A 17,998-nucleotide genomic window follows, 5' to 3' on the forward strand; every position below is an offset into this window, starting at 1 on the left:
AAGACTTTCGAAAATATCGGCGAAAAATGACCCCCCCCCTGTAGAAATATGCCCAGTGTAGGGTGAAGAAATTAATATTTTTAGCCAATTTTTCGGTATTTATCATCTGAAGGGTCGATCGTCAATGCTATACTGATCTTCTGAAAACCCGTCGCCTCTGTCGAAAGTTTTAGGCAGACATGCAAACGTACATGCATACATTTATATATTGGTAGCTCAAATCTTCGACCCAAACAGATGAAACATCTTGCTTTATCTCTGAATACCCTTTATGTAAGATTTCAGATGTTTAGTCCAGTAAATGTCTGAGATAATTTGGTAGAGACCGCAGGGCTAATTTTTTTTTAACTTTGACCCCTATTTTGACCCCTTAACATTTATTGTTTTGGGCTCAAGTCAAGTTATAAAGTTAGATCCATGTCCAAGGAACCTATATCTAAAATTTCAAGTGTTTACACCCAAAATTAGCGGAAGAGTTTGGTAGAGATCTTAAAGATCAAATCGTTGAACTTTGGCCTCTTTACAGCCAAATTTCTGGCCGATAACCGAGTACAAAGATTTTTCCAAATCTCCGTACCTTATATATCAAATTACGAATCTGTAGACTGTAAATTGACAGAGTTATGTTGTAGGGAAATGTACACACAGAGACACACACACAGACAGACAGACACTTTCACACACACACACACACACACACACACACACACACACACACACACACACACACACACACACGCACACACATATATATATGCGTGTGTAGAACCTTTCATCCTAAGTTCTACGAACTACTGCACAATATAGAAAATATGAATGAATAGAGCTGAGCGTAATAATAAATAATGAAATATGGTACCATAAACATTAGTAAGTAATTAATGAATTTTCGTTTTTCAAAGGAATTTCAAATTTGGTAACATTTATTAAGTCGCTTCGATATTAATGAATGACTATATTGAAAATACCATCTTAATAATTATTAGTCGCATACAAGCGACTCTATAAGTAACTCCGTCGGCCGGTCGGTCGGTCGGTCTGTCCGTAACACTTTTGTGCTTGGCTTTTTTGGTTAAGATCAAAGGTCTGTTGTTAATATATGCTGTTGTTAGCTTTTTAAGCTTTTCTTGGCCTTTTGGCCAAGATCAAAGTGAAGTATCTGTCCGGCAGATACTGCAAGCAAAGACCATATGTGGAGGGGGGCAATCATACATATAGAACCTTGGTCAATGTAGGGGTAACCCTTCATACCAATTGTCACTATCCACCTCCCCTATTCCCCGGGGAGTTGGTCCTCATTTCCCCTTCACTCCTCACATTAAAAATCGGCCTTGTTCCTAAGCTGCTCGGTGGGGGAGCAAATAGATACCCTTCTCTTGGCCTTTTGGCCAAGATAAAAGTGTAGTATCTGTTCTTACTATATACTGTACTTATGTTTGGAACTTTGTGATATAAAGTGGGTGGTCACTTTTCTGTATTAATTTAATGTAAAATGATCACCCACTTTACATCCAATCAGTCTCGAAGCCATTCAAGTAATTCTCCAGATCATTCAAGTTGTTTTTGAAGGATTCCAATTATTTTTTAAGCATTCAAGTCATTCTTAAGGTCATTCAATTCATCCTTAAGTTCATTAAAGTCATTCTAAATCATTTACTTTTTATTTATTTATTTAAGTCATTTCAGCCCAGTTTTCGGTCATTTTAGCTTATCTTTAAGAATTTCATGTCAATCCTACATTCACGCATTCATTCATTACACGAGAGCACGCGACTAATGGCTATCGGCATTGTTAATAGTAAAACGTGTAACGATATTCAAAATAACTTCCTTAACTTTGTCCAAACAAATTTCGGTTATGTAGTCGTCACTTTTTTCTCTAACGGAACCAATATGTTCTATGGCAGGATGGTCGCAAAGGAAAATAGTAACTTCGACACAACTTTTCCTGGTGAACGATATGCACGGCGACCATATTTATAAAATACGACTTTTGAAAAACGAGAGAGCATATTCTTGCATTCAATGAAGGTAATGGGCCAACTTTTCAACTAAATTAAAAAAAAAATCACATTAGAGTTACGCAGCATTTTTCTTTTAGATATCGCCACATGTTTGCATGTACGCAGGTGTGGGGCATGGTCAAAGTGGGATAAATGTGTTATATAGATAAATTTCTGTTATATAAAAATACCTTTGTGTGGCTGCGCGTAGGAGAGAGAGAAAGAGAGAGAGAAAGAGAGAGAGAGAATGAGTTTTGCATTAACTTGAAAACGCTTGGTCTGATATTTATAAATTTCACACTCAGCTATTTTATGTAACTGGTAGTGTTCTTAGATAGTTTTTGTATTGGAATGTTTTCGATAATCGATAATTGAAATAACACGATGAAAGAAGAAACAGAGGATTTGAACCAAAGTGTACACCTTTTACAGCCAAACATAACAAATGCATTTAAGAAGTTTTATTACCACACAAGTGGAAAGGAACGACATATAAAATTAACAGTCGGTTATTTAATATGAAGATGAGTGCGTTCGAAATGAATGTTTCTGTTTAGAGAACAATCGACGCATGCCACTTGACTTTTACATTTTAAACGTTATTTCAAGCCATTACATGTATGAAATCATTTTATAAAATTTACAGTAGGTTCTCTCCAGTGCAATATTGGCTGAAATATATTGTGAACTAAGTAACTGCAGGGAGGCAGGTAGAGCTTTCTCCCTGTGTACAGTGATTGGTCCCCCATCAAGAGCTGACATTCAATCAATTTGATTTTTAAAAAATGTCGATTTCACTGATTTCGATAACATTCAATCCTGGGCAACGCCCTGTTATAAGATACATGAGTATATTAAGTGATTACAATATGAATATGACTGCATTTATACATAAAAGTACAGATATATAGAGGTAGATTTTGGAATAGATCGATATCAGCAGATACCTGTAAGCTATATATATATATATATATATATATATATATATATATATATATATATATATATATATATATATATATATATATATAAGTTATAAAATTTATATGGCGATTAAGCTACACTGAATATTCCGCGTTTCATCCACTCTATGGCTCTTCAGGCTTAGGCGCATAAGCCTGAAGAGTCCTAGAGTTGATGAAACGCGGAATATTCAGTGTAGCTTAATCGCCATATACATTTTATAACTTACTAAGTAGCTCCACCTACGTATTGAGCACTTTGGAAGTAAATACTTAAAGGTTACGCATAAATCTATACTTACGTATATTAATTTTATGTGAGTAAATTAAGTAGATTTATATATATATATATATATATATATATATATATATATATATATATATATATGAATATATATACATCCATCAACCCATACATACATACATACATACATGCATAAATATGTGTGTATATATATTTATATATATATATATATATATATATAGAGAGATATAGATATAGATATATATAGATATACATACATAAAAATGTACACAAATATGATCTGTCGGATGGTTTACTTGACGTGTAAAAGAGAAGAATATTCGCTCTCGTCCACGTCTGTACGTTGCAAAGACAAATGTTTTAACCGAGGCGACTGGAGGTGGGATAGTTCACGTAGGCGAGTTTATTGATAATTATTCATGAATTAAGGTATTTTTATCGCTGTGAAAGAATTTTCCCACCTCATTATATCATCATATTTTAAAAAACAAATTGATGTCAGGTGGAAACAATTTGTTTGCAATTCATTTGCGCGAAAACATTTTTTATTCACGCATGAACAATTTAATACCTTTAAACGCAATATATACGAACACGCCAATATAATATATGAATATAGATATGTGTGTGTACATATATATATTCATATATGTATATATATGTATATATATATATATAAATATATATACATATATATATATGTGTGTGTGTGGATGTGCATTCTTATGTATGTATATGCATATAACCAAGCTAATATATATATATATATATATATATATATATATATATATATATATATTAAAAAGAATAAGCTAAAAATGAATATATATCTATAATCATATATATGTATGTGTGTGTATATATATATATATATATATATGCATATGGCCAAGCATGTGTGTGTGTGTGTATATATATATATATATATATATATATATATATATACATATGAGTATGTGCATATGTATATATGTATATATATATTTATATTAATATACGCAAGTGTATATGTATGCATATAGCCAAGCTAATATATATATATATATATATATATATATATATATTTATGTATGTATATATATTCCAAGAATAAGCTAAAAATGAATACATATCTATAATCATATATATATATATATATATATATATATATATATATATGTGTGTGTGTGTGTGTGTGTGTGTGTGTGTGTGTGTGTGTGTATACATATATAAATATAAATATATATGCATATGGCCAGACATGTGTATATATCTATATATCTATAAAAGTGAACGCGTCTGTCAGTCTGTCTGTCTGTGTGTCTGTGTGTCTGTCTGTGTGTACATTTCCCTACGCAATAACTCTGTCAATTTTTAGTCTATAGACTCGAAATTTTAAATACCGGGTACTGAGATTTGGGAAAACCGATGTGACGGGTGTCAGCCAGAAATTTGGCTGTTAAGGGGTGAAATTTCAACGATTTGACCTCTAAGAACTCTACCAAACTCCTCCGACAATTTTGAGTCTAGACACTTGAAATTTTAGATATAGGTTCCTTGAACATGGATCTAACTTAATAAAGTGATTTGAGCCCGAAACAATAAATTTAAAGGGGTCATAATAGAGGTCAAAGTTTTAAAAAATTAACCATTATTTATTATTTTTTTTTTTGCTTTTTTTGCACAGCATAGACCTCCAAACACCCGAGCAAGGGGTCAAAGTTCAACGATTTGACCTTTGAGAATTCTACCAAACTCCTCCGGCAATTGTGGGTCTAAACACTTGAAATTTTAGATATAGGTTCCTTGGACATGGATATAACTTAATAACTTGATTTGAGTCCAAAACAATAAATGTTAAGGGGACATAATAGGGGTCAAAGTTTAAAAAAATTGACCGCTTTTTCTTTTTCTTTTTTTTTTCCTCAACATACACCTCCAAACACCCGGGCAACGCCGGGCTGAAATGCTAGTATATATATATATATATATATATATATATATATATATCTATTCATATGTGCATATATGTATGTATATATATATTTATATTAATATACGCAAGTGTATATATATATGTATGTATTTTAATATACGCACGTGTATATATAGATATATACGCACGTATATATATATATGTGTGTGTATATATTTATATATATATATATGTATATATGTAGGCTCATATAAATATATATATATATATATATATATATATGCAGGCTCATATAAATATTCATATACGTATATACACCTATAAATGCATAGAGATGTATAAATAGACACATGGGTATATATATATATATATATATATATATATATATATATATATATATATATATATATATATATATATATATATTAATTCAAAGTACACTAGCTGAATGACGGGTCTAGCTTTCTCTGAACAGATTGGATTTTTACTAGTTTCATGCTTTCTCACCAATAGTAAAATAAATATATAATAAGACTAAAACTTATGCATACAATCCTCGTTTCAATTATTACATATTTTATTCTTACAATATTTATTTAATTTACAAATAAGTTTGAAAGAAAGTGTAAGGAGACATGGAAATTAAAGGGATATTTCTTAATAGGTTATGGATTGGTGCAAATCTCTATTCCATGCATTAGCCTGCGGAGTTTCCACAAGATGGAAACACGGAAAATTGCTTGTAATTTAATTGACATATATCTTTATTACTTACCATCTTGCTATGTATTAAACACTTTTGAATTAAATACTGATATCGATACATTAAATGATATATTTTTTATAACCATATTGTGAATAGATAAAATAATATATATATATATGTGTGTGTGTGTGTGTGTGTGTGTGTGTGTGTGTGTGTGTGTGTGCTCGTGTGTGTATATGTTTATATACACGTTATGGTACATGCACACGATCTGAACCACAATGCTAAATAATCCTCACCTTAATCGAATCTTAAACTAACCTTAACTTAAATTTAACCCAGCCCTTTTATTCAAGATTAAATTAATCTTTCGGCATAATTTTATAAACTCGGTTCCGTTTAGTTCCAACAAAATAGAAGCATTAACGATTTAATTGTAAAATCCAAACACAATTATTGCACAAAAATAAAATAAACAAAAAAAATACTCATTGTTCTGATTGCAAAAAAATAAAAAAAATAAAAAGATAAATAAACATATTCCATGAATACGCTTGCATTTAATCGTCAGGTCTTTCCTGATTCGCGGGGATCATAATTATTCTGCACGTCTTGCATACGTGAATCGGATCCGAAATCATTTTTCTTTAAGCACAAGAAAAACAAAAAAGCAAAAATGAGTATAATTAACGGTAACTGACCAATTTTTCCTAATATGGTCATGCACCTTTAAACTTCAGTTAGCGTGAGATTAGAGTGAGGCTTATGAAGCTGTTTGATCAAATTTTGTAAAAGTGCCTTAACTTTTATCCACTTCTTTATTAACCTTTGCAAACACAACATTTTTTTTTACACAGTTAATTAATAAATAATTAAGTCTGATATTTTAATACTGTTGTGAATTCGATCTTTTATGAATCTGTCGTCTAATTGAGTTTCAATCTCTGGTTGAACAATTAGTTAATCACTTTCCTTCTATTAAGCACTGAGAAATATTATCTGTTAAAACGTTGTCAACATTCTCGATTGAAATTGACGATATGACAAGGCGAACCTCACGAAACCCTATCAAAACAAAAGCTTCATCGACGGTAAAGTTACGAAGAAAACAGATCAAATTTTGTTTAGTGTTAAGCCGCTGATAGGAGAAAAGCCGGCGAAACGACCGTGACAAAAGTAACTGTTAATACACATGGTTGGCGCCTAATGAATACGGAATAAAGTACATGTAATAGCATGTTTTTCGAAGGAAAATAGTTAAAATAAAGTAAGGCAAATATCTAATTAATATTCGCACTCTACTCTTATTTCTGCAAACAAGAGAATAATTGTCTAGCCAGATTCACCCTCTTTGAATTAGGCACGTTGTCAGCAACAATACTATCTTCATCGGCCTTTTTACTTATTCGGTAACTGTAGCCCAAAATTTCACATTATTTGTAAATTTAAGATTAAAAAAATCTAAAGAATCCATGCAAATTAAAAAAAATATATAACAAAGCGAAAAAATATGAATGTATAAAGATTCCCGGAAAACGCCGGGTGGATAGCATTAGTTTTTTTTTTTTTTAAACCGTCTATGGTTACAATTATTATAACAAAATGTGATTGTTTTTGTTTTATATTTTTATTAATCACGGTGATACCGATGCTTACGCATTGACCTAAATGAAGCTGAAATTGCAGTTTGTATTTTGTTTATAAGAAAAGTCGGTACTTACCACATTTAGACCGTTCCTCCGATGACTCGTCTGAGTAATCCCCACAATGATTGATCCTGTCGCAGACAAGGTCTCTGTCGATGCACCAGTCGTTCTTACAGCGAAAAGAGGAGGCACACGGAACAGGAACCGGTTGATCTGTTTAAAGATACATTAAAGAAACCATTAATATAACGAGTCAGATGAAAGTGCAATATCTGTAGCTACTAGCGCGACGACCAACCTAAAACGGTCGTAAAATACGCTAAAATATGATATTTTAATTGATGCAGATTTCGTATTTATTACTGTACTGTAAATTCTCTATCAATTATTATACTGTATCAATTATTTAATCGTGGTTTCAAAAGTAATAAAAATACCTATAACCTCGGTACATTTGCCTAGAATCGAAACTAAAACTAATGGCTCTTCAACCCTAGTTGTGACCGTTTGAGCTATGATCAGATAGACCAGAATTAGGTAAAATGAACTGATTTCAACGTCTAAATGTATATTTACGCATAAAGTTACTCACACAGATAGACACAGAGAAAATGTTATATATATATATATATATTTATATATATGTGTGCGTGTGTGTGTGTGTGTGTATATATATATATATATATATTAGTGATTAGACGATACCAATATTTTTTTCCGATTTTGATACAATTACAGATTTCATACCAAATTCCCGATTACGATACAATTAACGATTCCGATTCTTTATAAATTCCTAATATTTAACTATAGAATTGTTAATTATTCCCCGATTACCGCAAACACACATGTTAAATGAGTATACATTTTCTCAAACATAAAAAAATACATTTGTTGGAGTAATCTATAGACTTGAGTTTACTGGTAGTTCAGAATCAATAAACATCATCTTATCATTACAACCAGCAATGGAAAAATTCGTTTTAAACAAAATAAAAAAGAAAAAGATAATTAAAATAAATCGTTATGCATCGGAAATTAGGCATATATTTTCGGATTCCTATACTGATTACGATTTTTTCAATTCCCAATTTCAATCACGATGCATATGTATATATGTATATGTATATATATATATATGTGTGTGTGTGTATAAATAAGTATATACAGTATGCATATATATATATATATATGCATACTGTATATACTTTCTGTAAAAGTCTGAGGAAGCTACATACGGCCAAAAAAAAACGGCCGAGTAGCTGAAACAATAATGTAACTTAACAGAAAGATAGGGTAATAAAAAATAAAACGTATATATATATATATATATATATATATATATATATATATATATATATATAGTCTCATACTTGTGCCAATACGATAAGTGACGAAACAGACGAAAAAATAGTATCGACATATACGACATTGGGGTTGCATTTATAAATCGAGAAAATGACTTCATTTGTTAGTTATCTATAAAGTCGAAGTATTACGTATCGCAAAATATGTTTCGATTTCTGTTGGTTTATTTGATCTTTTTGGACTTCTGTGTGGTATCCTCCGACTCGTGTTCCTCCTGTATCTTGATGTCTTGTTGATTGAGTACGGAGACGACATTTTATTTTAGCATGAATATCATTTTCATTTCAGATAACCGTTCATTCCAGTGAAAAATACAAAGCTTAGCAGAGTGGACGTGAATCTCTCTACTTCCCATTTCCGAAGACCGTCGAATCGTCATGTGATTACCGACTGTCTCTCATCGGCTGTATCGCCGTCCCAACCAACATCAGCTTATCTCTCTCGACGTTTATTCAAACATAAACCACCGTGTTTCCATGAGATTACATGTAAAATTGCGTGATAATACCTTAAATCCGTTGCCTGCTTCAGAATTTTTTTAAATGTTTGTGTTGTTCTCGACACTGCTTCGTCTTCAATTATTTTCAGAATTGGAGATGATTCCTTATTCTATATATCTGTTAGCGTAAAAATGTGCGTGAGGACACTTCTCAGCCTTTATACTCAACGAATTTGGGGTCTATATACCTGAAATTTGGTATAGAGGGTATTCAGACATGTTGAAAACTTTTAATCGGTTTTCATCTAGAAAAAAGGCTGAAAAGAGGTCAAAAATTTAAAATTGGTACGTGGATGTTATTTGATTTTTATCGTTCCCATGAAAGATTACTTATGTTAAGAATAAGTAAGTTTGAAAATATTTTATAAAGGACGTGTCAAACTTGCCTAATGGTTATTGTACTTGACTCTATTTCTCTAGGTTTTAGTTTTGATCTCAGCACGAGTACTTTTTTTTACTTGCAAGAAGTAAATTGTTTAGAAAAACAATACTAGCATTAACAAGTCTCATTTTCTCTCCGATTTTTTACGCCATATTTTAATAGGAATTGAACGTTATGTTTAATACCTGATGCATTTCTGTTTATTATGAATAAAAATTCTACATTAATAAAAAAAAAAAAAAACTTATATTTTTGTGTATTTTACGATCGGACAACGCCGGGCGCCTTCTAGTATATTATTTATTTATTTATCACGTCTCTTTGGAAATATGTAATTTAATCATTGCTTAAGTCTTAAAAGGGCCTTGCATACAACTTATACAATATTAACACAATAACAGAGAGGTTTCGTAAAAATTCCACGAAGCTTTCTACATCAATCCATATCATTTCTTTTTAAATAATATACTTTCAGCAGTAATGAAGCTCTTTAAGTATCAATGCTATCAGGAAAAACGTGACCCTGTTTTCATCCATAAAATCTTGCCATACTCAGTAAAAGATTCTGGTGCTTCTGCATTTACCGACCCGCGATTTCCAAGATGGCAAGGGCTCTCCATTTTCAAGTTGGCTAGGACTCGCTGGACACTTGACGGGAATTACCGGAAAAGGTCCTTGATTTTTAACAAACTCGCTGCTGTTTTGTTTGTTTGTTTGTTTGTTTTTTTAGTTTATACGAATCCGTGAATGCTAGGATTTTTTTTATAAATTGGAAGACATAAAAAAAAATTATCGCACAGGATAGAGTTAGGGATTAGGTTTAGGCTTAGTGTTAGGTTTGTGTTGGATACATGTTTGTAATTTTATTTATTTCATTTCTATGTTTTTATTGTTTTTATCATTATAACTTTGTAGTAGCAGTTTAACGTTCTGCGATCTGCCGCTTCCGGTTATTCCTGTTAGTGGCTAAGCATACCTGAGAAACTTCGTGGAAACAGATCACATTGTCAAAATAAAACTCCAATTCTAACTGGTCTGTAACTTATAAATAAAAAAAAAACACTTTTTATTTGACTCTCTGATCTCACATAACGAAGTCAGTCTTTATTTCAAATCATTGTGTTGATAACTAAATTCTTTTTCTAAAGGTTCCAAAGTTATATAAATATTTAATGCAATATTTTATTATTCTAAAATGACCAATCAGTTTCAATAACATTCCTTGTTTGAAACGAAATATTCTCCCTGAATATTTCGTATTCTATAACATCCATATTTCTATAAAAATAATACTCTCCTCATTTAGGTAATTCCACGACGCCCGAGAGTTCAATATACTAGAATATATAATCAGTCCCATGTAATCGGCCATCAGTGTGTGTGTGTGGGGGGGGGGGCTTTTCTCTTTCCCGCAATCTCTTTCTCACAGATGAGACGTTGCGAGCCTGTCTCTGCTTATCGTTATTGTCATGGCAAGTGCTCGTCTGAGCCCCAACCTATGGTCCCCCCTCACCAAACTTTCACGAGAAACACTCGTCTAGCTGAAAACACTATCAATAATTTCCCCCACACTTTATCCGTGTCTAAACCTAAACGTAGATTCAATGACAAAAGCTTTTTTCTTAGAACTGCATACATATGGAACTGACTATAACATGGGCGTGTTCAAGTCCAACACAAACACATTCTGGATGAGCTGTTTCCCTTAAGTAATCCAATTTACCAAATTTCGAGCACTAACAATCATTACGTCACTGTTGCATTGACAACTGTACGCTTATTAACCCTTATCCTCAAGTGTCCTCTGAGCCTTGATAGGCTGTGACTTGTTTGTAAAACAATGTTACAGAATGCGGACGCGCGTTCGGCGGCTGTGTACAACAAATGACGAGCTCTGTTCGAAGTGACGTCACGTTAAGAAAGAAAAGACAAAGCATACAAAAAGAAGAATATGTCTGCAGACCGAGCATCCAGTTTTATTCGAGAAAGTAACAGAGAATAAATATCGTTGTTTCAATGGAAAAAAGGTCAGTCGAGTTATTCTTTGTCTTCGTTCCCTTTGCGAAGGAGCCTACAACGTGATGGGCCCCGAGTGTCTTCGTGTTATTCTAGATCATTATGTTAATAATTAAAATCTAAAAAATGTTTCTAAAAGTCCCTAAGTTGTTATATAAATATCTAACATGCTATTTTATTATTCTAAAATACCTAATCCGTGTCAATAGCATTCCTTTTTTTTTATTGAAATCCTCGAGTTGCCTCCGGGCCTTGATAAGTGGTGATTCCTTTGTGAAAAAAAAAACCCCAAACAGCTGACTATTTCGTTTTTCATAACACTAATAATCGGCGGCTTTTGCTTATAATTAGGCAATCCAGCGTTTCCCGGGATACCAATATTCAACACAAGGAGATGAAGAAACATTTCATTGAAAAAGAAAAGAGACAACGAACAGGAGCGTGCTCTACTCATTAATGTCTGTAATGAAAAAAGCGTCATAAAATATTTAACTGATTCACTTTTTTTAGCCATTTGCAGCGAACAAAGTGTAGTACTTGTTTGTACACTATCTTCATTTCTATTTTTATTCTCATAATAAAAGAGATATTCTATTTTTTTGAATGAGGTAATTTTATTCTGTCCTAATCCAGAATGACTCATTTGAGGGATTTACATCTCCCTCACCTTTACAACCGAGCCATACAAGACAATCCATACCCATTTTTCAAGCGTGAAAAAGTAATGTATGTAATGATACTGCACCTAATCTTTACTACCGCCGATTAAAAAAAAAAGGAGAAATCCTCCCAGTCTGAAACAATTTTTATTTATATTACAATCCAGAGTGTCCATTTTGGTGAGTTGGGCTGTTTCCATATTAAAAACCGACCTTGTGTAACCTTACGCACGTCTACGCACGCGTTAACATGTAAATATCCTGGACCCAACACGTTGTGACAAAGTGCGTCGCAAAGAACATTAGAAAAGTAAAAACTCGACTCCTTTTTTATTTTTGACAAAAATATTTATTTCTGGGCACTTTTCCGAATAAAAAGCTGCTCCTGTTTCCTCTCTCTGACCTCTTGAACGGCCTCGTTGTGTGTGCACATGGTCTTTTGATAGTCGTTTCTTTTGTCCTTATGTTGACGTACTTCGCACATGACTTGTTAATTGCATACCCGCGTCCGTGCTCTATTACATTTTTATTTAACCGTGCTCTCGTAGGGAGACCAGTATATAGGTTGCAACGTTTAAACTACGCGTATGATTTTAAATTTCCTGATAATTATCTTGCTTAATACTCTTTGCAAGATGTAGTGTTTTTCTTTCCTTTTATAATCTTAAGGCTAATGTCTGTGTCTAGTCTGGCATAAGGTCAATCTAATATACTTGGTTATTCTTATTTTAGTTTTCTTATGTTTTATTAGTTCTTGTCTTTCTTTCGATTTTAAAGATGGCGATTCTAATTCAAATTTCCAACGTTTTTAATGAATTGAATTTTCAAAATTTTTCAAATCTGAATCTGACGCATCTCATGACATTTCTTTTTTTTTCAGCCATATTTTTCAGCCATATTTTTTTCAGCTATATTTTTTTATAAATAATTAATTATTATTTTTAAATTAGCTGCATTATGATTTGGTTATCTCTTCACCAAACACGAAATGAATTTTCTCTCTTCATTTATATGAATTGTGTATTTGTCCCAACACCAATTAAAGACGGTTTTTGCAAATAAAATAAATTTAAAAAAAAAGCAATTTATTTTATAGTTAATATTGCATTTTTGTTTGTTTTTTCTTCTTCTGTCATGTATTTTTCTATTTTTTTAATGTGACTTTTTCGCGTGAATTTAATTGCATTTTTGAGGGTAAAAAAATTGATTTTTTTAGTCAGCATGTTTTCTGAGAGTTTTATTATTATGGAGGTTTTTGATGCAACTAATGCAATTTTATTGAAGGGAAAGGACTATTTGCTGTTGTGGTTGTTTTTTGTGTTATTTTTAATCGTTTGGTTTTTTCGCCTTGTGTATTTGAAAACGAAAGAAATATTTCGATTTGTTGATTTGAAGGGTGTTTTCAAAATGGCGATGAATTCCACGATTGTTTATATTTGATGGAAAAAAAAACTCGTCACGTTTTGTTTCTTTACAGGCTAGGACTACAGGCAGGGAGTAATAAAGTAAAGGTGAGTGGATAGATTTAGTTATTGATAGAATGGGAAAAAGAGAGAGAAGTAGATATAGAGAGAGAAATAGTAAACAGACAATAGTTGTTGTACATCTAGAAATTTAAATGATGCTAAAAAAATAAAGATTTTGCAGTCAGCGTAATAGAGAGATGGAAGGAGGAAATAGGTATAACGAGCTTGAGAGAAATAGATAAAGATGGGAAAATCGGTTGTACATAAGCGCAAAATAAACGAGATAAAGGAATGAAGTTCTGAGGAGAGTAACATGCAGGGTGTGAAAACTGGAGAGAAAAATAGAGAACGAAAGGGCAAAAGAACAAATCGGAGATGAGGGTCCGAGATAGAGAATGCGTAGCATAATACAGGTTGCACTAAAAGGGTGTAACTCTAAAATGAAAAAGAAATAAATTAATTAGATCTCGATAGATAGCCAATCTTCTAAATAAATTGATTAATGTAAAGATTGACGGGCTTAACTAGATGCTATATAAATTTGTGTGTATTCAGTGGTAATGGTTTATGTTTACTTTTTCCAAATATTATTACGAAAGAAAAGATTTCGAGTTAAAATCTATTTAATATTACAGGGTGGAACAATAAAGTTGTTGCTCTACAATGTGACATGCTTACATTTCCATTTGATGAAAATCGTTTTCTTTTTTTTTTCGTTTTTTTTGTTTTTTTTTTGGGGGGGGGGGTTGCACACCATCTACTAGTTGGCAAGTTGTGTACACATCCCAAGAGCGAAAAGAACCTTTCTATCATTTCTGAAAATTAGACAATGTTCGACGAGCGAGATCGGAGATGCGCCACTATACAAGTCGTGCTCTTAACATATGAAAGCTATATGAACATGGCCATTGTCAGCCCCGTCGAAATGCATCGCTGAATTGTCACGAATAACAGGGACGTGTCTAGAATGATGAAAACAAAGTTTCCGTCCAGGATTTTGGTCTTTAGTATGGGTTCAAGTGATGGCCACTTCAGGCCACCTCATATCTATGAAGTCGGCTTGAAAGTCAATACCAAAGTGTACATGGATGTGCTAAAGAGTGTGTGATTCCTTTGTGCAATCAGGTGGTTGCTGACAGATGTTAGGTGTGGCAGTAGGATTCGGGCCCAACCAGCAATTCCAAAAATTTTAGGTTTATCTTCAGAAGGAGTGCTACGACTTTGTACTTTTCTCTCACTGGCACCCCTCCTCCTCCACTAACCTGAACACGTTGGACTACTTCGTTTAGTCATACGTCGAGAACATCATGACCTCCCACAACACCAACGCCAGTATGATCGGCGCCATCCGCCGAGTATTAACTGAGATTTCGCCAGCGCTTGTTGAAAAGGTATACTCCCAGTTCCGGACCCGTATGAATGCGGGATTGAGGCTGAAGGTAGCTACATTGAATAGACGTCAGCTCCACTACATATACAAGTTACCTGAATTGATTTTTTTCAATAACCTTTAAAAATACATCTTTAGTGTTGCTTTCCTTAAGGCCACGCTTTTACTGTTCCACCCTGTCCGCATGTAATGTGAGGAAAATATGTGAAATGCATGTATGACAAATATCAGTATTTCCCGCTTGGTAAGACACTATTTTATAAGATATCTCGAATATTCTAGCATATGTACGTATTTCAAACAAGCGTAATACGAAATAGAAAGGGTTCCTCATGTAATAATACTCTCTATGCAGTTTATTTTCTCATTCTGTTTAGGCCGGCGATCGTATCATTTAACTCAACCTTTTGTGTACATACCAAAAGAAAATAAAACAAAAAAAACAAAACAAACAATCGCATTAAAAACACCGGATTACGTCATTTTTGCAAATATCTTTATATTAAAAATAACATTGACAGTAATTTTAATGGTACACCTGATACTTCGGTCTAGATACCCGCTATATTACATTTCATTGAAAACACAAAATAAATGTTCCAGTCAAAATTAACAGTATTACAATAAGGCTTCGACAAATATACGTTCCTCCCGCGTTAAGCCAAGCAGATCCAACATTCTTTCTATTCTCTCTTAAAGTGTGTTTATATGTAAGCTTAAATTACAGTGATAAACTTGAAAAGGTCTTTTCTTACGGTGTCGTTGTTTGTTTGTGTTGTTCTTGTGATAACGACGTGTAGTGGAATTTACTATTGGATTCGAGAAGCAGCAAAGAAGACATTTTAGACGCACGTGTGTGCTAAAGAAGACGTACACAATTCAATCCGATTTCGCGCCAATTTACTACTGAACATCGCCTAACAATGATAGTGAATAGTTGATTGTATGAAATATCTTAATAGAAACGAAATACAGTGAATAAAATGACGGGTGTGAGGTTGCGTTGAATCGTGTGTTTTTCACTCGTAGACGTGTATCTTTTCCTTCTAAGATTCCCATGGCTGGCTCTGCTCTTGAAGAGAAAAATCGACCATGAAGCTGTTTGGTCTTTGTTTCTCATCAAATTTTTCTTTCAACGTAAATACGTTAAATCTGTTGCTCTATTTGGATCTCGTAAATAGGCTTTCTATATAGTGCTAAAACCCTTCCTCACACTTGAGAATATTCTCTATCTCTACAAATACAATATCAGGCAATGTATGTTTTATTGTTGTCATATTTGGACACGTGAATCTCGGTCCCATTTGAGAGTTCTAGATAAGGTGCTGAAACGTATCCGAAATTTATTTTTTTATAATTATTCTCTTGAACCTCCTTACTCTCATAGGAGTAGCATTGCTAGTCTCAGTCTTTTATATATATATATATATATATATATATATATATATATATATATATACATACTATTATGGTATGTGTTCTTAAGCCTTGTCTGATCTATTTCTGCTTTCCTTTTTTTCTGCTTGTTTGATTCATTGGTCTGTTGGTTTCCATAAATTCTCATTTTTTATTCTCTGTTGTAATATTGTTTCCTATTCTAATAGCATTTTCCAAGAATCGCAGACAAGTTGAACGCTTTTCCTCCTACTTTATTTTTTTATCTCGGTCTTTTCAAGACTAATAACCATCGCTATAAGCATCGCTAGCCTGTGCGATATTCGCGCTACTAAACATGGTCAGTCTGTGCAATATTCATGCTGTATTATTGTAAACTCCTTACACTAAATGGCGTTACGCCGTGTTTGTGGCGGTTTTATATAATGTAATCCCTGTAAAGGACAATACACTATCAGTTGACAAAATTTTAAGAAGCAATATCCGAGTATAATCAGGTTAATATAAGTTGTTTTCAAATGGCTTTTAATAAACTCTGTTGAAAGTAGAGATGTTATTTTGAATTTTAAATATATTCAAACTCAGGTGGAGATAATTATCTCTCTTGATTTGTTTAATGTTTCTTTCCAAGGATTGGACATTTTTTAATATTTTGTCAAGCTCACTCACTGACCCTTATTCTTCAACTGTCTTCTGGCCTGCGTAATCTTGTCCAGTCACTATCTTCCTAGCATTTATTGACCAGTAAACTTTTCTACTATTTAAGACATCCATACATTTGTAATGAACAAATTCCTAATGAACCGTCCCCTTAAGTAAAAACTTCTATAAATCTCCACACTGACGTATTGTACTTGGAATAACCATTATCCCTGAGTGGCTTCCGGGCCTTGATAAGTGGTGACCACCGTGTAAAAAAAAAAATATAAAATTCACCTACAATGAAAACCCATTCGTCATACGGGTATTGGTACTTCATGCACGCTGTCTGTTTTCTTGGAAAGAGGAAGTTTGGAGCAACAACAGAATGGATACGTTTACGAGAGATACAAATGCGTGAATATTTAAACACAGCAGGGTGTCTACACTATACGGAGAAAAAGATACATCGGTAAAGTATTTCAGTATATTGTTGACATAAAACAAGAAATAATGAACGTTATTTAGCCTCTGTCCTTTTGAAAAGGAGATGTTATCTCGAAATGTTAAGCCATCCACCATCCCAATTACATGAAACAGTAAATTCATATTTACCGATTTGCTTTTTGATCATCCGGAAAATAAATGTATATACTAAGTAAAATAAAATAACAAAACAAATAAGAC

At 32.8% G+C, this 17,998-nt stretch overlaps 1 protein-coding gene and 1 pseudogene across 2 annotated transcripts in view; one reads left to right on the forward strand and one right to left on the reverse strand.

The window, feature by feature from the left end:
* LOC145277680 (uncharacterized) overlaps nucleotides 1-17,998 on the reverse strand; it is a 683,502-nt gene that overhangs the window by 106,649 nt on the left and 558,855 nt on the right. For both annotated transcript variants that reach the window (XM_080129358.1, XM_080129357.1), the window contains one exon: nucleotides 7,573-7,710. In XM_080129358.1, coding sequence (XP_079985484.1) covers nucleotides 7,573-7,710 — 138 coding nt within the window. The remainder of the gene's footprint in view (nucleotides 1-7,572; nucleotides 7,711-17,998) is intronic.
* LOC145278465 (U2 spliceosomal RNA) lies at nucleotides 1,368-1,509 on the forward strand (annotated as a pseudogene).

The sequence above is a fragment of the Euprymna scolopes genome, chromosome 6 (genome assembly GCF_053919585.1).
Source record: "Euprymna scolopes isolate OS-2025 chromosome 6, ASM5391958v1, whole genome shotgun sequence".
NCBI classification, from domain to species: Eukaryota; Metazoa; Mollusca; class Cephalopoda; order Sepiida; family Sepiolidae; genus Euprymna; species Euprymna scolopes.